At 39.5% G+C, this 24,413-nt stretch overlaps 1 protein-coding gene across 1 annotated transcript in view; it reads right to left on the reverse strand.

Moving 5' to 3' along the window:
• Positions 1-22,930, reverse strand: part of SVIL (supervillin) — a 59,746-nt gene extending 36,816 nt beyond the window's left edge. The window contains exons 1-12 of the mRNA XM_066551858.1: positions 22,908-22,930; positions 18,203-18,260; positions 17,927-18,078; positions 16,859-17,525; positions 11,742-11,822; positions 8,383-8,547; positions 7,755-7,789; positions 6,607-6,668; positions 6,134-6,273; positions 5,275-5,370; positions 3,794-4,046; positions 798-1,269 (exon numbers count right to left, since the gene is read on the reverse strand). Coding sequence (XP_066407955.1) covers positions 798-1,269; positions 3,794-4,046; positions 5,275-5,370; positions 6,134-6,273; positions 6,607-6,668; positions 7,755-7,789; positions 8,383-8,547; positions 11,742-11,822; positions 16,859-17,525; positions 17,927-18,078; positions 18,203-18,210 — 2,131 coding nt within the window. The 5' untranslated portion in view covers positions 18,211-18,260; positions 22,908-22,930. The remainder of the gene's footprint in view (positions 1-797; positions 1,270-3,793; positions 4,047-5,274; positions 5,371-6,133; positions 6,274-6,606; positions 6,669-7,754; positions 7,790-8,382; positions 8,548-11,741; positions 11,823-16,858; positions 17,526-17,926; positions 18,079-18,202; positions 18,261-22,907) is intronic.
• Positions 22,931-24,413: the final 1,483 nt, after the last annotated feature.

A 24,413-nucleotide genomic window follows, 5' to 3' on the forward strand; every position in this document is an offset into this window, starting at 1 on the left:
CTTCACAGGATGAACACAAAAATGCTTTTAGTGCTACAGGATAGTGTGATGCTGTCAACTATCACAATAAAACAGAAAAGGAACACAACATCCTTCTAAATTCAGCAGAATAGAAGGACTTATGAAATTACCAAATTCACAGTTTATTTCCTAAGTACTTTATTTAAAGATAGGGAAGTTTATTTTTTAAGTTTAAATTATGTTGTGCATATAAAAATGTAATTGCTCTGAGAATTTCCTGGTTTGTATTTCATCACCACATCAAAGAGAAAATAATACTAGTTTTGCAAAATTAATTATCTTAAAATTATCCACTCCTAGTTATGTATGCATTATGTAGGTAATTCATAACTCTATATGCACAGTAAGGCAAAAATTAAGGGCAGATAATTGACTCAAAGCAGCAAGTTTAGTTTGTTCTGAATTTTGGAGGGCAGGAGAAAGTGCAAAACCAGAAAGAATAAATCTTAGCTTCAGCATATAATACCACTTCTTTCAAAGTAAATAAATCTGAATAAAACTGAGCCATCTTTAAAGATTGAAAAAAAGGAAAAAAAACCAAAAACAAACCCCTCTATTTATAAAACTTAACACTTCACAGATATTTCTGTACTTCTAAGCAGTGTTAGAAAAAGGAAACATAACCAGCCTTGATAAAGCTTGAAACACCATTTGCTGAATGAGACCACACCAACAGCAAGTAATTACCACACCTCTTTGCCAAGTCTTGCTTTTCATAACACTTTCCATATCTACCTTTTCTTCAAAGGACTGGCCTTTTGTGTCTTCCCATTTACCTTGAATGCCAGTATCGATTTCCTTCTGTTCCAGAGGCTGAAAAAGTGCTTGTGAACCAAACAGTTCCAAGCTGCCCTTCCTCAGGAAGCTGTATGTTGTCTCTTTATGGTGGTCTCCTGTTTTTTCAGGAACAGGATGTGCGGTCTCATCCTCAAAGGAGCTGTACTTTTTAATTTCATTAGCTTCATGCGCTAGAAACCTCTTTCTTTCTTCTTCATGTTTCTTTGATGCTTTTCTGCTTTCTAGTGCTTCCATGGAGGGCTGCCATTGCTCTGACTTGTGTGTGTGCTTTCCTGATGAGTCCAAGTTTTCTGCTGCAGGGTGGAACCTGGTGGCAGCGCTCCCTCTGCCATCAGTGCCCGGCTTCCCAGGCAGGTCCCCAAACAAGGGAGCCAGGGCAGAGGCCATGGCTGAAATCGATGTTGCAACTGCAGATGACAGGGGAGCAATCTTTCCACTTTCACTCTGGACCTATGAAGGGAAAAAACCAACCAAACAAAAAAATCCAAAAAAGCCAAATAGGACTTACAAGCTCTGAAATTATCAATTCCAAAAAGCAGCCTTATCACATCAGTTCATCCAAAGTACGTTTTCATGTAAATATTGTACTCTATCAGTACAGACTAGAACAGGTAAGGAAAGCAACAATGCCCCTGTAATTTGTCTGCAGATGGGTTATTTCACTCCAGGTAAAAACAACTTCATGTGAGCAGCAACATCTTTAGTAACAAGGGGTGTGTGTGGAACATGCAACCTGACATTGTGTCGGGGCTCAGGACCTGCAGCAGTGCAGGAAGGAATTAGCTCAGGTTCCAGATGCCAGCTAACATGCCATGTGCCCAGGCTAATCACCTCTGCATCTCAGCAGGACTCATTAGCTTTGGCACAGCTCTGCTCTTACACAGCTCTGAAGCTCCCAGCTCTGGTGACCATTGAGTGCCAGGGAGAGACTGTTCCGTGCTGCCCTAACCCAGGGCAGACATTCCTGATGCTCCCTCCACATAAATCACCCTCATGCAGGACTTTGTCAAATATAAACATTGGCTGTCATGAGCAAAGTATTTGAGCCTAAGAAGCACATTAAAAACACTTCCAAACTTATTCTGCCAGCCCCCATGGTGGAACAACTATCTTTTCTACTCTTCTAACATAATAATTTTGTAAAATTTTCCTAGATGCAGTTAAGATGCATTTTTTTCCCCAACATGCAGAGCTTTATCTTCTCCAAAGGAGAAGCTACGAAAGCTATGAAAGAGAATGACAAACATGCCTCATACACATCTGGAGGGGTTTTTTTTTGTTTTTTCTTAAACTGCAGAGTTAGTGAACAGTGTGCAAAAGGACAGACAAGATCACACCAGTAACAGAAATCAGCTCAGAACCTAAAAAGTGCATGCAGATTCCATAAAACACAGACAACAGTCATTCACTAAGAAAACTGGGAAGCAGAGCAAAGACTATGTTAGCTCAAAGATTCCAAAACAAGATTAAGAAAATAGTTACCAGTTTATTTTTTTTCCATTGCATCTATCAGAATTAGAAATTTAGAGGAGATCAGAAAATTGAATTCAGTATTAGTTACAAGATATTTACATTTTCAAATATGCACTTTGGGAATACAACCTCTAGTTATCTATTTTGAGAGCTCTCTTTGGCTTCTTCCTAGAAAAACCATACTGGGATCTCAAAACCCCCCAACACTCCAATGAACACTTCACTGTAGAAAGTCTTTTTGAAAATACATTCCCATTGAGCTTGCTTCAGAGTCAACTCTGATTTCATTTGCTAGGTTCAGAAAGATGACACAACATGCTTCCTCTGATTTTCCTTGCTTGAAAAGCATGCTTGCTCTGTAAGGCTGACAAAGTGACTGTCACTTCTTCCCCATCTGCTTCAGCCCGGTTCCATTTACCACCGTCCTGCCCCAAACAAGTTGGTGACACAACCATAAAAGAGGCCATGCTGTGACAGTAATTGGCATGTGGAGAGTGAATGGAAAAAGGACTATGTAAGGTATGGAAACCTTGCTTAAATAAATCTGTCAAGCATTTATTACTACTTCATGTGCAAGTGAAGTAGGCATAAAGTACAATTATAATCTGTACAGCCTTGCACCAATATGTTTAGAGAAATCCTGCTTTCTCACTATCCTGTTATTATAAAATATGGAAAATGTATAATCATGAATGAAGCATATAGAAAGAAAAGGGTAGGAACTTTCTAACACTCAGATTTATCCAAATACATAGAAATATGACAAGCACAGGAGTTGTGCTTGACTGTTAAAGTGATTTCTTTCAGAGCTGTAGTACAAAGGGACTGCTGTTTCTGCTATTGTGAAGAGATCTGAAAGACCACTTCTGGGCCACCTTATGCTGAGACTTTACTAAAAAGGCATTCCTTTGCAGTTCCAATTAGATGAAGTATTCCAGAGCAGGAAGCCAAATTTCACTGCACTTTAAATAATTTCTCTTTGACTTCCTGAATTTCAAAAGTATTCTGCTTTTAGGGAAAAAATACAGATAAAAATCAATGCCTCCTCCCAGAGGAAAATGACAGACTATGTCCTTACTAATAACAGAAATATATTGTGCTTTCAGGAAAGAGCCTGAAAACTGCACATGACAAAGCTCCAAAACGCTCTGAAAATACAACTAAAGCAAAATGATGTGTGTCTCAGTTTTTTACACCTTTGATCAAGAATTTACTTTTAGACAACATGTAATACTCTAGTGGAAGTGACACACACTGTGAAAGGTACAACTTGCACTAGGCAGGAAGTCGATATACTCTCAAATTACCTTAAAAAAGAAGAAAACCATACCAAAAAATTTGAACACTTCAGGGAATGTTCAATGTCAGAAGGCAGCTTCCTGACAAACTTTTTCCTCTGGGTGTAGTTCAGAGCAAAGGAAAGGCCAGCCTTTATGGTATCTTACACTGAAGCTGTTTTCTCCAATAAAAAGAAATGCAAAAGAGCTGTGATGGCACTTACCTGCTCAACCTCTCCCAGGGTGACTGGCTGAGTCTGGTAACGAGCATTCATCCTCCTGTGCCTCAGATCTCCCCGATTCCTTGTGGAGATGGCCCTGGATACTGGTTGAGACAGTTTGTTAAACAAAGCCATCTTTTCTGCCAAGCTTAAGGTGGAAGAATCTGGTTCCTCAGACTGATCTTGCCCCATCGCCTCTTTGGCTGCTCTTATCTCCTCTTTAGCTAAAATTTTTTGGTGTGCTGATGCCTGCAAGCTGAAGAAGCAGAACTGGAAATTAGTTTTGAAGAAGCCCTTGTGCAGCTTTAAAATCTCAACCTGATAGAAGCAGAAGATCTGCACGTGAAGCACAATAGCCAATGTAATGTAGCAGCCTAAGTGGGTATGCAGTGGTTCAACATTGGCATGATGAATTCTAATTCAACAGCTGAAGATTTTAAAAAAAGTTACATATTCATTAATGAATTCATTTGATTAGGACACAACATTTTTTACGAGGGAACTCAAGATCGAAGGGAGATTTTCCAGACAATCTCTTTATACAGAGCACAGAGCTATGGAGAGACATTTAAGATGCCTTTAAGGTCCTACAGTACAATTTATATAAAGTTCAATTTTATTGAAAGCAATTTGTGGACCATATATGATAAAAACATTTAAAAGACAGACTTAAACTCCAAGTTTGTGCTGCTTTTAAGTTAGAATAAATTGCAATGACTCTTCTAATCTGAAGTGCAACAGATTTCAGACCGTCTTTTGTTTTGAATTATCTGGGATAAATCAACAAGAAAAATTGGTTTTGAAACAGAGTCCTTTGATTTTGAAAATTGACCAATGCTGAAGGCAGACATATTGATTCATAAAAGCTGTAACTGCATTTGTCTCTACAATAATGTATTTTATTCATGTTTACTATAAAATATTTTATTGTTCAACTTCTTTCACATTTAAGGAATTAGTAGTATTCTCTAACTATTTTTTTTCTGTCACGGTCTCTGCTAAAATTCTCTCATTCAGAACAGTATTCTGCAACTTTACCTATAGGTGGTGCAATTTCTTATATTTCCTTTAATTTTGCAAGCTAAAAAAATACATGTAGAGACAGACAAAGGACATGTACTGCCTGTGAAATCAAGCACTCAGCTGTGCTATTTTCATCTTAGGATGATATTACCATACAAAAAATTACAAAAGCAAAGAAGGTTCTGCTATGTTTGCTCACATGCAAATTAATTTCTTTCAGAAGAAGAATAAGCTTCTACAACAGGTTAAGTGTGGTTAGAAGGGTCCTGAAAACAGACGCTTGACAAAAAAAAGCTGCATTGCTTTATCATGCAAACATAAATGAAGTTGACGAATGTTTTAAATATTCTTGAAACAAGTATTCACTTGACACATTGAAAAGGCATTCAAGACTTTAAAGATGCATCTGCTATTGAGGAATCTTGTGCTCCATGTAACATGCATGTTTACCCCCCCAGTACCTGGTAGGTTGTACAGTGCTCTTAACTACAGTGGGACTAGGTACTCTTGTCACTACTGTGTGGGTATTCACAGAACGTGAAGCAGGGGTAGTTTCACTTTAAAGAATTGCCAAGGAGGGAAAATTCACAGGGAGAGAGAAGAAAAAGCATTAAGAAAAGCAATACATTAAGTGTTAACTACAGAAAAGACCAAACCAAAACAAAACAGAAAAAAACCAAACAGCAACCATTTTTAATTAACTGAGTTATCTGCTGTGACATTTGCAAAGTAATTACAAGTATCTTGAAAGAACTAAAGACCTAGAGGAGCAAACAGGCTGTCTCTTGAAGTTATTCTTAACCCATGAAGTAAGTTAACATCTGACCATTAGGTGAACATCCATTCAATTCACCATTGTTTAATTTCCCCCCCCCCCAAAATGATTTTCCCTTTTTCAGGAAAATGTCATGATATACGAGTATAGTGCAAGAAAAGCATTTCCAAAAACTACCTTTGAGATTTCAGGGTGTAAAAAGTTTTCCCCAATACATATACATTCCAAAAGAAATTGTGCAGATTTCCCTCAGCACAAACTATCTTATTCATTTGGGTTATGAAACAATGCTATGATTAATCTCGTTTACCTAATCCACAGGTTCCTAAACTTCCTGCCAAATTACAGTTCATACAAGTTATGCTTTACTAGTCCCTCTACATTTAAAAAGGAATTTCAATATAGTTTCCCCTGTGGCTCTCAAGGCCCTTAGCAATATATATATATAAATGTTTTCCTCGCTACAAAGTTATAAGCACCACAGATATGGAGCTTATTCCAGGTTTGAAAGCAGGAGCCAGGGGTAGAGCCAACAGCAGACTTACGTGGCTGCAATGACCACCTCCTCACTGGTGATGGGCTGGGTGTGAGACCTGTCCTGCAAGCGCCGCAGCCTCCGCTCCACTGCCGAACTTCTGCTCGGTGGTTTGGGAATATTTTTCATTTCAAATGATTTTTCCATTTCCTAACAGGACATATGTCATAATTAAAACCATGGAAGAAAAGTTCTGAAACAATACTTTATCCTTAGATTTCTTGCATGCACATCAGTGAAGTTCCCAAATGCCCATCTCTGAATTAGAAGCAAGATGCAACCTCACAGTATGCACCATGGAGTTAAAACTAACTACACACTTCTCCCTAAATGACACTCTTAAGGCAGGCAACAGGTCTGTGTAGGTAGGGAATGAAGTAAAAAACAAAAGTTATGTATCTTGAACTTGGTTAACTGCATTATACTTCATTCTAATGCACTTTGGGTTCCTTCAGCATCTTCTATTTGAAATGCAATACTCACTCTAAAAAGGAGTCTCTTTGCAGCCACACTCAGTTTAGCTCGGTCATCCAATTTTTCTTCATCTACACAAAGAAAAAAAAAAGGAGGCTGAACATAATGAATCAATCTCATATTAAGAGCAATATTTTTTAATATGAATAATTACAAACCAGCAAATAAGCTGGCTGTTTCTCACATTTAAAAAAAAAACTTATTGTGAACACAGCTGTGTAAACTTCAGCTGTTTTTACATGTATTGCATCAAATGAGCAATACAGTCTGACATGGAGTCTAACACAATTTGCAAAAAAAGACTTGTCTTCAGGACAGTTCAAGTCCTTTCAAACTATCTAAACAACATTTGATGAATAACCAAACTTATTGCATCAGTCTATGAAAACACATGGACCAAGAAAATAAAGACTGCCTTAAGGGTGAGTGAAGAGAACTGAACATCTATCTTCTACTAGCTGCCCATTCTGATTACCCCCTTGTGTCCACATTTCTCAGAGGCTAAATTGGTATCCTCAGGAGCTGAAATCAGCATCCTCCAGATCCAAGAGCCAGCATCTCAGAGCTGCAAGGAATATCAGCTTTCAAATAGCATAAGGCATTAAATCTAAATATAGCTACTCATGAGATTACCTACTTAATTTGTGCCAGACTTGCCAAGGGTGACAAGAGGGAAAGAGAGCAAGATGGCAGACTGAATTCTGTAATTTAATAACCTGCATTTTGCAACTTCCTTAGCCAAAAACCAAGTAAGCAACATCAGTTTCATAATATACTACAGGCTTTCTTTAAATTATAAGTCCTAGACCAGTAATTAAAACTGACCGATGATTAATTTTTTTTCCCAACAACTAGCTTATTTATTGTCTAAATTAGGATAAAATCCAACCCCAACTATATAGAAAAGTTTCAAGCCATTCTCCACTTGACTTCCATTTGAAGTTTGGTATCCACAGACAGACTTTCGGGCTGAAAATGAGATTGAAATCAAGTCTGTAGTAGATATGGCCCAAGGAAAAGGGGTATTTCAACTACATATCATAGGTAAAGATATTTTTAAGTGGATTTTGTTTTTATTATCAAACAGTTCTTTAGTTAAAACAAAATAAAACACATCAAAGCCCATTTCTTCCTTGGAAAACAGTACAGCAACATACCGTCAGCAGTTGGTATTTCTGCATACAAAATTGACCTAGTGAAAAATTATCAAACAGAAAAAAGTTAGCTGGAAACAAGACATCAAAAATGAAATTCAAATTCAATCTGAAGTAGCAGGAAAATTTATCTGTTTTTCAAGTTTCAGCAGTGTCCACTTGGGAACATCCTTTAATAAAGCATAAATGCAAGCAATTGCAGCCAAACTTAAATATAGTCAAGGAAAATTATTTCTAGTTCACCTTGCAGAAAATAAATGTCTATGATTTGCTACCAGCTTTTTAACATAAAAAGGTACCTTTGGTGGTTTACAAAGAGAGTAAATGATAGAGCAGAGTAGATGGAAAGGAAACCCTTTATGTGAAACCAAAAGCATTTAACAGTCGAACCAAACACCTACTTTATGATGATTCACTGTTCACTATTTCAAATGGGAGGAATTTGCAACAAAATTGGTTTTGTTGGGGGGAGGGGTTTAGATTTCATTTTGTAAGAAGCTACAATAAATTGTTTTTTAAAGACAAACAATAACCTTGAAAATGTTTATTCTAATATATGGACAAATCTTGTCCCAGCCTTGTTAATATCCACCGGCTCCAGAATGCTACACAGAGCTACGTACGTGCCTACCTATCTGTCTCCTTTCGTTCTGCTGATGTTATAGGTTGAGTTTTAAATCTCTCAGAAGTCTTTCTATTTTCACCAGGAGTAAAATATCGCCTCGCCTTTCGTGGCCCACGGTCCCCATTGGCAGACACAGTACTACCTGCTGCCGACATCTCAAACCGAGACTCGCTTTCAAATCGCACGACAGAGAGCGCATAGGAAAGAAAATAGGAGAGAGAAGTAAAACATAGATGTAAGCATCTCAAAACTCCCCAGAGACCACTCTGCATGCTCCTCCGGGTCCATGCAGACGAACACATTCCAGCTACCCCATATCACAACTCGCACTAGCAAGCAGAAGCACAAAAGCAGGGTTCAAACCATCTCAGCCTCCAGTACACTCTGGTGAGAGCTAAGCTGTGTGCTTTAAGTGCCGAACAACAACTGCTGTTGAGTGGGTGTAATTTTGCCAAGGACGTGCAAGTTTCACACGAAAATACGAGTGAAATGTCACCTACAGTTCCGTTTTCTTGTTGGCATTAGCAGACTCCAGAAAGACATTACGGAGCTGGGCAACAGAGACTTTTGTGTCAACCATGCCAATCTCACCATTTGGTGGATTTGCTTCCATGCTCTCCTTACTTTTAAAAGGTTCTAGCTTAGTAGTCACAGTATAGTCAGACATGGAGCGAGTCAGGACCTTATGCTTTGTTGACACTTTCCAAACAGGAGCCTTTGCCTTGTCAGGCTGCAGTACAGATCCGCTCTGTATGTACATGACAGCTTCACTCCTTTCTACGTTCTCAGGGGTCTTATACTGCTGCTCTGGGGCCTGCCTCTTACTGCATTCCAACTCCCTCTGAACTTCTGAGTTAACTTTCGGCTTGCTTGCAAAGGAGGAGCTCCCTACAGGGGTCTCCAGCTCTCCTCCGCCAAAGAGGCCTTCGTGGTTCTTCCCTTGCTTGCGAATCTCAGATGGCAGAATGGGCCTTCTGCCTTTGGAAGCCTGTTCCTCCTCCAAGGAATCTTCTCCAGCAGGTTTTGCTCCGTAACCGGGTGCTTCATTCTTTTCGCTCTCCGAGGCAGTGGCAGCTGAGGACTTTGTGTCTGAGGGGAGGAGGCTGCCAGCAGGGCTGTTTGCTGGTTCTTCTGCTGCCATCAGCTGAGCTGTGTGAGCAATGCCAGCAGGCTGGATATAGCCATGGATTGGCTGGCGGACGGAACTGACGGGCTGATTTTGAACCCTATCAAAGGCAGACGTTTCTGTCTGAAGAGGCATGTAGTGGGCTGGCACTGGATGGGATTTTCTCTGAGATACTGTGTCTGTGACAAGTTCAGGGCTTCCACGAGCACTTTCCTCTTTCACCAATTTCTCTCTAACTTTTACTCTTTAAGAAAGAAAAAGGATTAAAGCTGTGAACAGCAATACCCAATCTGGAAAGGAACATAGACACCTACTGTGGGTACAGACAGCAACATTGTAGTAAAATAAAAAAAAAGCATTAAAATAAAGCAATCTTATGATGCAACCCCTTCCTTCCCCCAGGTCTTAGCAGTAATACTGCCCAAAAACAATCAAGTGATTCAGGGGCCATGGACATGCACGACTCCTGAGAAGGTAACTGTGCAAGCTCTGGGAACATACAGCATGTTCTCATGAGATCACAAGTGCGTTTGCCAAACAGCACATACCCATAGTCTCAAACAAACAAGATGATCAAAACTGCTTTTTATATTATCAGAGTGTTGGGTTCAGCCTGAAATTGCAAATTCTACTGGCAGTTGTGTATGCAGTCAGATGTCTGAAGATGTCTAAACACTGGGAAGCTTGCATCACACCAAGACGTTGTTGCATTGGGGAAAGGGGTGAAAAAAACATGTTATCTCCACCTAGCCCTTCAGATATTTTGCCAGAGACTGGTTTACTCGTGTTTTTGTGTATCATTTAAGACATCTGAAAAATCACATGTAGTGTAACCTGTTTCAGTAAGTGAATAAAAACATTGAAAGGGCAAGTCCTAAACCCGAAAGCAAAACTATGGCATGGCTGTTGCTTTTCATAGAGCTTGCAGGGAAAAAGGCATTTAAAAACTGAAACAGACATTCTGATTTAAAATGTTTCATTACATTCTAACATGCAAAACTTGCAACAAAAACACTTGTTCCCAAAAGTTACCTTGCTTCAGTGTGTTTTCTAGAAACACCTCTGGACTTGTGCAACATCCATGCAAGCCAGAGTTTTATTTAACCTTTCTAAATGGAATACAGCAGCACAGTGGGAGGAAAGCATGTGCAGCCAGGGGCAGCCTTTGCACTGGGGCTACTGCTGCAGGTAAAGCTCTCCAGCACTTTCACAGCCTCACCAAGGCTCAGACACCTCACAGGGTGAGTGTCTGCAGATAAAACACACAGTATGAAAAATGAAAGCCCTGTACTTCCTCCCGTCCCAAATGGGTATGAAAAAAATAATTTTAGTTTTCAGGAAAGAGAGAGAGTCAAGCTAGGAAACTACTGTTTGAAAGTAAGTAATCCAGCTCAAAGTAATGTGCAATTCCAGGCTTGGTACCAACAGACTTTTTGGAGTTTACATCATTAAGAAAAAAGAAAAAAGTAAGACTTAGGGGGGAAAACAGGCAAATTATCTAAGAGAATAATTCAGGATATCCAAAGTTATTTGAAACACCACTCTTTCTAACATTTTGGTGCTTCTTACCTCTCAAGATTGATGCACTTGTCAGGGAAAGTTACTTAAGCACATAAAGTGTATTAAATCTGAAGAAATATGCTTTGAATTACATGTATCAAGCATTCTCCAGAGCATCCACACCAATGTTAGTACTGGGTTATAGGTATTACTTTAACCAAGAACATAAAAACAGTCTTCCTGCAATGCTTTTCATGGTGGGCTTACTGTACATGTTACCAAACCAGGAGAAAGCAGCTGCCTGTAGCTTTGATCATGATTTTGTTTTACTTTTCCATGTAATTTTTTTCTTACTTCTCTTGTACCATCTCCTTTGGAATTTAAGGATTTACTTGTAGGGAATGCTAAGATGGAAGGGTGTACAGTAAAAAATACGCTGGTTTGCAGAGCACAAAATGAAATAAGAAGTTATAAAATCTAGTGGAAACCAGAATGATAGTAGCTGTGGAAGAAGCTTGGGGAATTTTTACTTCTTCACCAAAATACCAATTGGTTCTAAGTTAGAATAAAAGCAGATGCTTCAGAAAAGTTTCACAGGCTTTTTATTCACAAAAACCTCACTTTCTTACTTGCTGCTGTTAAAGGAAAATTAAAGGCAAGTGTTAAATGTAGATAGTAAAAGGAAGGAAGGGAGGGTTTGCAGTCTGATTGTTAGCCACACAGCTATGCTTTATGATACCTGGAGGGCCAGCTGATAAGTGAAGGTGTGTCCCCTTCCGAATCTTTCTGAAGAAACCATTCAGGTTTTGCTTTCCCTGCACTACTACAGAAAACAGAACTTCAGGTAATTTCTGAGATCTCAATACATGCTCCCATTATTTCTCCCCATCTCCCTTCCCCACTGCTTCTTAATTTTGATTATTCAGTTGCAGAGGACAGTTCTAGAAAACAAAAGCAATGCACACTAGTCCAATTCAAAGGTGATAAACTGGGAAAGAAATTATTATATAATCCCACAAACATATACAAAGTATACTAAGTGGTAAAGATTCTGCAGAGGTAACTTTACCAAGTGCACATTGTCCAAAAATTGAGAAGTGAAAGCAACTACACAACCTTATATTTGCATTTGCCATTGTGGATCAGTTTGTGTAAGGACATTTGTAAAAGCTGTTAAAACCATTCCTTTAATTTGTGATTTAAAGTGGTAAAGACGGCTGCAACCAAAACAAAGGAGCAATAGGAATTTAATGAAGTGAAAATTTCATAATGCTACATCATATTTCCTAAGAAATTCTCAGGTCCTCTTGTAACCCTGTATCACAGAGCTTCAGAAATGCCCACCTGGTTAGCACAAGTCAAAGTCACTGTGCTACTGGGTGACTTGGCAAAGGAAAAACTTAAAGAAAAAAGTGACCCCTAATTTAATCTTGCCTTGACTTTACTCTGTTCACATTTTACAGTTGAAAGCATAAAAAGAAAGAAGAGCTTTTTAAAGCTCTGCAGCAGTGCAAGAAAGGCTGTTTGCAGGCTTCCTACATAAAGTTTCTCAAAAACTTTCCTAATGTTCACCTTCGCCTACAATCCCCCAGCAACAGTAGAACACATCAAGTACTTTTAACCTTGCAAGCACAGCCAGTCCTGCCACATTAATGTTTACAAACTCACTCCCTAGAGGTGACAAGCATCTAGGATGCTTTCCACTACTTATGAAAGAACTTCTCCATTGGAGAAGAGCCATTTGGGATAACACCCCCAAATTAAGCTCCAGGTCATACACTTCAATTTTTCTTAACTACTCTTTTCTGAAAAATAGTTGGAAAAGGTTAAATCAACAACTCTTCTGGAGATAACAGTGTATTTGATGCAAGTAAGTTTAAATTTGAGAACTCACCTACTGTTGTCATTGAATCCAAATCTATCTTAGAACAGCAAACACCAACTGTTGAAACACCTTCTGTTTTCCAATGTTTTTGAATCCCTAACGGAACTGACCAAAGAGGAGGGAAAACCTTTTCACAGAAGCTGACTAGAAGCAGCTAGCTGGAATTGTTTTGAAGCACAGGAACTTCCTTCTCTTTTAATGTGTACTTTGGCACAATTTTATAGTGGGCACGGCCCAAGCAGTAATTATTTGTACTTGATCATTCATCCTTTGAAGAGTGCAATCAGAAGAACGCAAGCCATATTTTGAATTTAATCAGCCATTTCAGGAGCCAAATGCAGACAATGTCAAATGATACCTTCTCATGATGGGTAACTGGATTAATTATTAAATCTTAGTACTGAAGGCACAAAAGCTTTCATATATATTCCAAAGTGAGCTGCATTTATTTTCCAATTTAAACTCAGGAAATTTAAATTTAATGAAACCGATTTTATAGCCTGTATATAACGTGGAACTGACTTCAGAACAGCAGTCACCTGAACAACTGAAGTGAGCCTTTTTTTCTCTTGTGCAAATAGCTTTATAGGGACCACCACAGAGTAACTTTAAATGGACTGCATGGACACAATGACTTTTTTACCACTCAGAATCAGGGACAAGAGTTTCAGAGAGGTTATTCTCACATCTCTGAATATCATATCAGGGAGTACACACTGGCACTGAAAGTGTCAGGCATATTAAAGAATGGGCTCTTGGCAACATGGCCTTTAAAATACCAGCTACTGCTTACATGTGTATCCAAACAAGAGACCAAATCCCACATTTAAGCTCTTGGCTGCTTTAAGTACTACACCACATCTTGGTGGGTGCAAATGGTTTCCTTCAAAAGAGAGACAGCAATTAGGGGAAATTTGTTTTATGCAAATACTACCCAAGCCTCATCCAGAAAAAAAACTGAAATTAGAAATAATGCAGTCAGCAATTTGTATTATATTATTACTCACAGAATAGTTTGAGTTGGATGGGACCTTTAAAGGGCATTTAGTCCAATCTCTCTGCAATGAGTGGGGACACTTCAACTAGACCAGGTTGCTCAGAGTCCCATTCAACATCACCCTGAATGCTTCCAGGGATGGGGCATCTACCTTCTCTCTGGACAACCTGTGCCAGTGTTTTACCATCCTTCTTGTAAAAAATGTCTTCCTTATATCTAGCATCAATCTACCCCTCTTTTAGTGCAAAACCATTGCTCCTTCTCCTATCAGAAAAGAGGAATGTCCATGTTAAAAAGTCTGTCCCAATCTTATAATCATCTCCTGCAGCACTAAAAGGCTGAAATCAGATCTCCCTGGAGCCTTTTCTTCTCCAAGCTAAACAACCTCAACTCCCTCGGCCTTTCCTCATAGGAAACGTACCCCATGGCTCTGATTATTTTTGTGGCTCTCTTCTGGACTTGGTCCAACACTTCATGTCTTTCCTGTGCTGAGGATTACAGATACAGTAATCCAGGTGAGATCTCAAGAGAGTGATGTTGGGGGGCAGAATCACCTCTCTGAACCTGCAGACCATGATCCTTTTGATGTGGCCCAGGACCCATGTAGCTTTCTGGGCTGCAGGTGCACATTGCCAGCTCGTGTGCAGCCCCTCACCCACCAGTTCCCTGAAGTTCTTGGCAGAGCTGCTCTCAATCCCTTCAACCCCCAGCCTGTACTGGTACTACTGGGGCTTGCCCCAGCCCAGGTGCAGGACTTTGCACTTGGCCTTACCAAAGCCCTCAGGAGTCTCTGATGACCCCACTTCTCAAGCTTGTCCATGTCCCTCTGGGTGATTATCCCATCCTTCAGGAGTGTCAACCACACCACTCATCCTGGTGTCATCTGCAAAACTGCTGAGGGTGCACTCAACCCCCTTATGTCATTGAGGAAGACATTAAATAACCCTGGTCCCCACTGAGAGCCTTAAGGGACACCACTTGTCACTGATGTCCATCAGGACTCTGAGTTGTTGAACACTACTCCCTGGATGCAGCTGTCCAACCAATTCCTCATCTACTGAACAATCTATCCACAGCTCTTCAATTTAGAGAGAAGGATTCTGGGGGGGACTGTGTGCTCTAGCAGGAGCACAGACAGAGACATCTGTAGCCTTTCCCTTGTCCCCTAACGTAGTCACTCAACCATAGAAGGCCACAAGATGGGTCAGGCAGGACTTGCCTTGAAGAAGCTGTGCTGGCTGTCTCGAATCACCTTCCTGTCCTCCATGTACCTTAGCATAGCTTCTGAGAGGATCTGTTCCATGATCTTCCCAGGCACAGAGGTGAGGCTGACAGGGCAGCAGTTTCCAGTATCCTCCTTTCTACCCTTTTTAAAGATGCGTGCAATGTTTCCCTTTTTCCAGTCACTTGGGACTTCACCTGACTGCTCAGATATCATGGAGATATATCAGGCAATTCCCTCAAGACTCCAGGATAATTTAATTGGGTCCTGTAGCCTTATTATTGTTCAGTTTCCTCAGGCAGTCAGGAGCATGATTTTGTTCTTATAGTGGAAGGGACTTTGCTTCCCCAGTCACCACCCTGCTGTCCACCCGCTCATGAGGTGTGGAAAGAGAGGTTGCTATTGAAGGCTGAGGCAAAAAACTAGTTGAGCCTTCTCCTCATCATTGTTACCAGTTTTGCTTTCACCTTCCATATCCAGCTAACATACCTGTAGAAGTCCTTGCTATGCTTTGCATCCCTTGCCAAATTCAGTTCCAGCTTCACCTTGCCCCTCCTAACCTCATCTCTACACAACTGGGCAGTGTCCCTGTACTCTTCCCAAAACACCTGTCTCTGCCCACTACTGTGCATTCACTTCTTTAATCCATGTTGGTGTCTTTCCTTTTTTTTCCTGATTTCTCACAACTGGGAATGGAAAAGCTCTTGTGCTCTATGGAAAGCATAAATGGTTGAGCTAACACTAGCTACCTCAGTTTCTTAAAAATAGTCAACACTGTTCAGCATTATGCACATATGTATAAAATTAAGTTCTCATTGACATAATTTTTAGTTGCAACATTTTAAGTTAAGGTTTTGCAGTTATTATTTTCTATCTATCCGCATACCAAGAAATTAAAGACTCACACTTAGAGAAAATCATACTTTAAAATAATTCTTAGTCAAGCATTATTTTCAGTCAGCATAAGAATTTGACAGTATTTCTATACCATACTGAGAAATTGTAATGTAAAATTAGTGGAAACTAATTTTTTCTTCCTTCTGGAAGAATCTGGTTACCCTATTACCAGAGTAAATTTGTCAAGTCTAAAGCAATTCAGCATAAAATTTTAACTCTCCCCTCTGCCCCTTCATGCACATATAATGCCTGATATTATCTGAAAAATTGAGTACCACAGTTCAAAAGTGTTTTTACACTTTCACATCAGGAAAACAAATCAACTATTATTTCAACTGACCCAAGATAACTCTTCAGCTTTTAAGTTTGCAAACTGTTTTATTTTGGCAGAAGTCATCATAAAGATAGTCAAATCTTCACTGAGAAGCAGCTTGCCTCTATTTGGAAGCTCCCAGCCAACAATTACAAGGTATAGAAGAAAGAAAATTAAAGACTTGCTCTAACAGGTTATTAAAAAACCAAAAAACAAAACCCAAGGGGATTTAGAACCATAACTCCTTCAACTTCTAGTTTATGTCCTCTCCACAAAGGGCCTAATTTTAGCAAAAAATCTATAAATATAAAGTGAAACCAAGGACACAGCTAATTAGAGAAATACATAGCCACTTCCTTGTATTAGACACACACTGTGATACAATAAACCCAACTAATCCAGCCTGAGACATCCAAAGCAACTAAATACATTCTTCAAGGGTAATAAATACATTCTCATTAATACTGTAGACACTGATGCAGAAGCTGATTGAGATAAAGGAATCTACAGAAAAAAAACCCAAAAACAGAAGTTATACCTACCTTTGTCTGCTGTTACTGTGCAAGGGCTGGTCATTCTGCAAGTGGGTGGGTGAGGCTGCCCGCTTGGGTGAGGAGAGGGACTCTCGGGGGCCTTGCTTTGGTGGCATTGGCACTTCATTATAGCAGGAAGAGTCTCGTCCAGAAAGGGAAAGGGAGACAGAGCTATCCAAGGTTGCTGAAGGCTCAGAAGCCTGTCTAATGGCACTGTCATCTGCTTTTCTAACACCCTTTTCATTTGAGAGGTCATCTTTATCTTCACGGCTGGAGTACTCTTTGGAATCAGAAATCACACTTTTTGATGACTTTGTCTCAGTCCTGGAAAAATAGAGGGTGCCATAGTCCTTGTTTTCATCATCTTGCCTTTCACTTTTCACTCCCTTTCTTTCCACGCTGTCAGGATCTTTCCTTGCCCGTGTATATCTGGATGAGTAGTCAGAATCCAAATCAGACTCAAGGGCTAATCCATACTTTTCTGCCAGCTGGCGTCGCCTCTCTGCCTTGTACCTAGCTATTCTCTCTGCTTTTGACTCTAGTTCCTGGATATCCATGTTTGCTGTACTGTACAAGGGCTCTGTATTACCTCCCGTGGTTTCTGATCGGTATCTGGACGATCTGGGGTGTTTCTCTACTGAAGAATCTGAAGTTTCCTCCTCCTCATTTGATCTTCCTGTCAAAAGTGCAACATATATGAGCAAGTCCTTCCCAAAACTCCAGGTACCCCACCCACCAAACTGATTGAACTAAAAGCTTTCCATTTTCTTACAAATAAAAGTGACTGCACAGACACATTATATTTTTGCACTTTTGTCTCCAAAAGGAGACATAAACAATTAAGAAATATGTATTAGGAATAATTCTTTAATAAATAATAGTTCTCAATTCAAAGAGTTATTTTAAAGCAATAAGAACAATCAACATTTTTCAAGTAAGACAACTGGAGATTTGAAAGGCAAATTAAAAACCCCAACCAACCTGACAGAGCTCTTCTGTAGAAGAGCTTCTAGGCTGATAGTGTAGCATACATGGAGTAATTCAGCATTGCAATATGGCCTGCCATGTGCCACTTACCTAGGTGGGGGCTGTATGGGTCAGTTGCTCGCATATATCTTGGTGTATCTTCCTCTAGCAAACGGTGTGTGACTGATCCTGGGCAGTTTTGTAGGAGCATAGGCTGTGCATCATTCTCAATTCCCTCTAAGCGCCTAGCTATTCTTTCTTTTCTGAAAAATATGTGAAAAATGTGAAAACAGGCATCTTGAAGATTCGAGGGCAGAGTTTCTACGAGGAGGTAACAAAACAAGCTGTATGTTTTGTTTTATGGGCCAAACACTTTTTTTCCTTTACCTTTTCATTTCCAAAAAATCTTGGTTGTTTGGTTCAAAGAGTTTTCTTAATTCTGAAACTGAGACAACAAAACATTATGTAGCTTATAAAACAGTAAGTTTCAGAAACTTGCTAAAATGCTTTAGAATAAGAAGGAACAGTCAAATAAAGTTCAGTGGTTTGAAATATCTTCTGTGAGGAAATGAGCATTTTCCTCTTGTTTTCCTAGTTTATTAAGGTTGTGCTGTCAAAAGTGCATTAAGCACATAGGTGTGACCATCAAGTACTCCTCCCCTCCACATACTTCCAGGCTAATCCCAAATCTGCCATGCCCATCCCTGCAGGTTTCAAGATCTACTGGACAAGTTGTATTTTGATTAGCTAAAGTCAAACTTATGTGTCCTAGTAACCCATTTCAAAACCAGGTATTATGGAAAGTCTGCTTACCCTGCCTACTCAAAGGTCAGGGACTGACCATATTTAAAGAGAAGAAGTAAGGACCTCTTCCTTACTTTCTTCCACACCCTTATATTGATCAAATCCCAAGAATCCCAGTGACTCATTGCTGAAGTGAAAATTACCATGCACCATCATGGTACTCTTGCATGGTTAATCAATTGCTACTTTGCTAACTTTCCCTTGCAGTTTTAACTGCACATACTTTCCTTCTCTTCCCCTGAACCCTTTGCTGGTGTTAAGTGCCAGCAGACAGCTGCCACAGTCCACAAAACTGTAGTGAACCAAGGGGAGGCACGGTAGATGAAGTAATCCCTATATATACCCACATATGTGCATGTGCAGACCACACTGCAGCAGTGAGTGCTACACAGATAAGTGCAGTGTGGCTTCTTACCACCAGGAAGAGAAACTGCCCAGGCTGTCCAGGGAAGCAGGGCACTGGGGTGGGGTGCGCCTAACACACAGCATGCACATCCACACATTGTGGTCTTGGCAAACGTGGTGCTGAAAGCTGTGTGCACCTGTTCTTGAGCCAATGCACATCTGGGGCTCTAACCCTGTTGACCCAGGGATCAAAAGTTAAAGCAAGTGAAAGCCTATGCCTGCTAAATTGGCAGAGATTGCCATCAGAAACACCTGATGAGTCAGAAGTGTCTAGCTGACATTGTTCCACTGCAGAGGTAAAGCTATCAGCTTAATTCTCTTGCTACCAGATCTCATTGCTCTAGATACTTAGAAGATAAATATTACTGAAACACCGCCCTTTTAAAGGTCAGATGCACCTTTTCTGCCTTCCTGCTACTGCAAGAACTTAACATACATGGCTTGGTCAGGGTTCCACTGAGCTGACTCATCCAGGAAGTTTGCTGTACTAAACACCAGTGCTCACACCTCACAGATACTGTTGACATTGACTGTCACATCAACCTTACGTGCTGAAAAGCCTGAAAGTAGGACTACAGATAAAATGTGCAGGATCAGCAAGAATTAACACATTCTGATCCTGAACCAACACCAAAGCAAAGATGAGCCCTTATGCTGTGTTTTTACAGACTTTTCTCTCAATGCATGAGCGGTTTCCACTGTTGCCCTGTATACTCAAGCTGTGCTGGCAACAGAATCAGCCATTTGAAACCAGCCTTCATTTCAGATCCACACCAAAGGAAATGATTTCTCATAAAGACTTACACACAACATTGTCAAAGCAAAACCTGTAATTGTCTGTCTTCAGACAAGTCAAAGGCCACCAGAGCTCAGAGTTACTCAAATCACATTCCATCCAAATCCTGATCCTTTTTTTCCCCTAGTCACCAATTTGTGCAGTCACCAAAACCATCATCAGAGAACAGGTCTTTTACAAGCTTTACTAAATCTCTAAAGCACAGCTTCATTTATTAGTGAAAGTCTTCTCTCTCCCCACCCCCAGAAAAGGAAACTTGACTATAAGTTGTCCACATACAAGAAATGTGGAACATCCAAAGAACTCCTAAAGCATTAACTCAACACTCTCTTGCCACATGCTAGCTGAAGTTCCAGAGATTCTACTACCACTTTGCAGTCCTAAAAAGAGCTCTGGTCTCATGAAAAATGTCTCCAAACACCTCCCCAAACAACACAGGACAAAAATAGCATGGGACTACTCCATGCTGCCTTACACTTTTTCCAAGGCTGAGATTACAGAAGTAATTTCAGCTAGGTTGGACATAACATCTGCAGAATTTTTTCTGGGGAAAGCAGTTCCAGCAATATTCTTGTTTTGGTAAGGAGGGAAAAAGAAGCACAAAAAAAAGCAAAACCAAAAGAAGACAAAATGAAGAAAATCTTCTAGTCTAGAGGTTTCTTTTTGATGAATAAAATATTTTACTTCAAAACATAAAAACCAGTTGGAGACATTTCACTCCCAAGGACACTGGTTGGCCCTTGCAAATTTAGGTGACCAGGTTTCTCCTTTTTAGTTTACAATTTGAGTATGTTGGTGCCAGCTCCCATCTGTCCATGGGATGTTTTCCCATGTGACCATCACAAGCAACACCATGGGAGCGCTGAAGAACAGCAACACTTCTACCTAAAAAGTAGCACAAAAATCTGATTCAGCACACAAGAAAAGACTAAGAAGCTTAAAATAATTAATTTCACAGTAAAAGCTCCTTATCTAGATTACTTCATGGCAACACACTTTGTAAGCACCATTGGTTAGTTAAGGGCAAGAGGAAGAACAGCCACAGCTCAGAAACAGCTCTGAACTTGAGGCTTTATTTTAGGATGTTGAGCAGGATGCTGTGATAGGACACCTTTGAGGTAAACTGTCAAGAGGCATCTTAACTTTGGCAACTGTAATCCTTCAAAACAAAATTTACTTTGCAATATGTTTATTTAGGAAAAACAGTATTGTCCCATATGTTGACCCAGAATGAAATACAAAAAGCACATTTGGAGGGCATCTTATATTTTAAAAACTCCTTAAATTAAGGTGGAATATTTCTTATAGTAATATATATTCAGAAATCTTTCAGAAACCTGCTACAGAATATGAACATGGGTATGCTGAAAGCCCTTTTTGACAGCTGCAGAGGGGACATGTGAATAAAGCTGCAGCCATGTGACAGCTGTCTTCTTTTTACAATACAGAAGCTGTAAAAACTCAATTAAGCCTTCCAAAAGTTCATAATAGAGGGGGAGCATGTACGCTTGTGAAGCCTGGGTAGACATGGATCAAAAGGTAACCTGCCAGAGGATTAATTTCTCAGAGATGGTAAATAACCGTTGCAACACAGGTACCACACATTTTCATTTTGAGGAAAATTTAACAGAATAGAAAAGCCTAACAGCCTCACTCCTACTTCCTCCTCTCCACAACAGGAAAGGTGATGGTCTTAAAACTAGACTGGAAAAGCATTTATCTTCTGTTTATGCCAGCAAAGGTGTATTGACATGTTCAATGCCCAACTGCAGGCCTCAGTTCAGTCTGTATCAGTTAAAAAGTAAATATATCCCTTCAATTTCTCAACATATGCAAACATGGATCACAATTAGGCTCTAGAAAATAACCTGGATTTTCAAAAAGCCCTGGACTTTTAAGTAGTCCCCTCGGAATGCAACCAAAAGCTCCCAGCACTGTTTCTTAAGTCTGGTACACACCAAATAGGATGCCTTCATTATGAGAATATTTTTTTGAAAAATAGAAACATCTTGGAAAAGAAATTAGTTCACTGTGAAGCAACTTACAGATAAGGTTTCTCAAGTGAAGGCTCAGTTAAGTCACTGGCCATATGACTGTAAGGCTAAGTGTAAGGAATAATGAGGGACTATGGATTATTATTGTCTGGTGCTGTCAGAAGTCTGTATTGCATAAATGCACCTCACTCTATTCCATCATTTTGCCAACAATGTTTCTATATGAATATCTGTAATGATCATATTTAAAAGCAAGAATGTCACTTATATAGCACTTAAATATTATGCTGGAAGAATGCTCCTTTCCAGAGGAACTCTGCAGCAAATGACATTAAAAGAGCAAGCCAGTTCCTTTATGTTGGAATTAGTGCATATAGCCTTGTCTGAAAAGAGTAAATACCACCAGAACATACACACACATAATTTTAATCCAAGTTCTGATGTCCATAACATCCTTGAATGAAAGGAACATCTTTGTGCCAGTTGCACATAGTTCTTCAGTTAAATATCACCCTTTGGGGGTCAATTCAAGAGAATTAATTCTTGCCTCTGCCTCAACTGTATCAAATGATAAAGATGGAACTGCTGTTTTCTTCAGAAATTACTCAGACTAAGATAGAAGTTTGGAAAATACAAAATATCCCCCAGACTAAACTCCATATGTAATGCAGGCCTTTTAGCATGCAAGACAGAAATTCAAGTGCAGTCAATTGGTCATGCAAGCACAGTGACTGCACCGACCACCAAAGGGGCCGGGAAAGAGCTGTGACTCTTAACAACTCAAGTTAATACTTTTGAACTCAGGATTAATCTATCTGTAAAAATAAACTCTGTGAAGTTTTGGATTGCAACTACTAACCTACTGAAACAGGTAAACAAAGCTGAACTTTATGCAGCAGGGATGCAGGAAGGTCTCATAAAAGAGCATTGTGGCTCATCCCCTGTTTCACCCTTCATGCACACTTCAGAGGGAAAACTCATTTACAAAACATCTGTGCCAAAGTGATCTTAACTGTGCCTTGTACTTGCACAGATGAAACTTCACATGCTGTTAAATTACCACTTGTGTTCACAGTATGTCTCCCTTACCTACCTTTGGGAAGTACTGCTAAGAGATTAGCATCAATATCCTTTGTGCTGTTCACAAGCTCTTCTTTATCTTCAAGGGAGAACTCCTTCTGAAAACTGAAAGCAACATCTGGTTTACAGAACTGTGGGTGTCTCTGCTGCAAATCAAATAAACCCAAGACATAACCAATTTACTGCTAGATAGTCTAACAGAGATACCAAAGAAAATATTTTCCTTAAGAATGAGCTAAGAAGTAACCCAAAGAAACTCAGAAAGCCAAACCTAACATAATTTGAAACTTGTTTGGAACTGACTGTGACACATTTTTGCATTAGATTACTGACTGACTTCAAAATGCTCTACTAAGCAAGTACATTTAATATAATCTATATTGAATGGTTCTTCATAAGTATTAAAACATGTAATCAAAGGCAGTACTGCATGTACACTCCACCTAGAAACCTTCTGCACGACTACTCTGTTGTTGTTACTGCACTGTTCTCTGGATCTTACACACTTTATAATATGCTAATAGGAGTACCAGATCATTTAAATTTATACCACACCTTTTCAAAACAGGAAAACTGCCCATTTAGATGAAACAAAATATTTCTTTAAATATCTTAAATATGCAAATTTTAACTGTACAATGTAGGTGTCATAATGGTCTAAAGTAGATCCCAACTGTCTCCAGAAACTTTTTTGGAGGAAGTGTTCCTCCTTGTAAGCAAGATTTTTTTTCTCCAATCAATAAAAATAGAGAACAAATTATTGTATTCAGCCATTATGACTATCCCAGCTGGGCATAAGAAAACTTATAATGATCTTAAAGCCTTTAGTAAACTATGTAGACAGGTGTAATAGATATAAATCCTCACAGTGATCCCAGGTTCTTCATTTTGTCGCAGCAGTGGTGTGCTGTATGATTTAATGTCATTCTGATAAGAAAAGCTGCACAATCTTACTGTTGCAAAATCCTTCCTGAGGACAGATTTTAAATGGCTGCTTTTTTTTTTCAAGGGTATGAATTCTGTACTCACTATTTCCAAAGAATAATTTTAATTGAAAAGAGTTTTAACATATATTGACTAATATGTTTCATAATTATTCCTGTTTATAAATATATTGTTTATAAATAACATCTCTTTTTAAGATATTGAGGGGAGAATAAAACCCTTGAAATGACAATGAAGAAACTGGGCTGTGTCACAACCAGGCACCATGCCACCTGCTGCAAATTGTCTCCAACAACTGCACTTAGAGAAATTATTCCAGGTACTGCCAAGAAAAGCAATGTTAGCCACTACAGAAAATAGCAAATAGAAGATGGAGAGCTGCAATAAGCTGTCCATTAGAGAGAACTGTGTGTCCTTACACAGCAAACACATGGTAATTGAACTAAACAAAAATCAAAACACAATGAAAAAATAGCAGCCACAAGCAGATGGATCCATGTGTCATCTGAGACTGGGCAGAGACTCAGACAGTTAACTGGATGTTTTTCTATGCCTGACCCCACACTGCCAACAC

This window comes from Molothrus aeneus, chromosome 1 (genome assembly GCF_037042795.1).
Source record: "Molothrus aeneus isolate 106 chromosome 1, BPBGC_Maene_1.0, whole genome shotgun sequence".
In the NCBI taxonomy this organism is placed as follows: Eukaryota; Metazoa; Chordata; class Aves; order Passeriformes; family Icteridae; genus Molothrus; species Molothrus aeneus.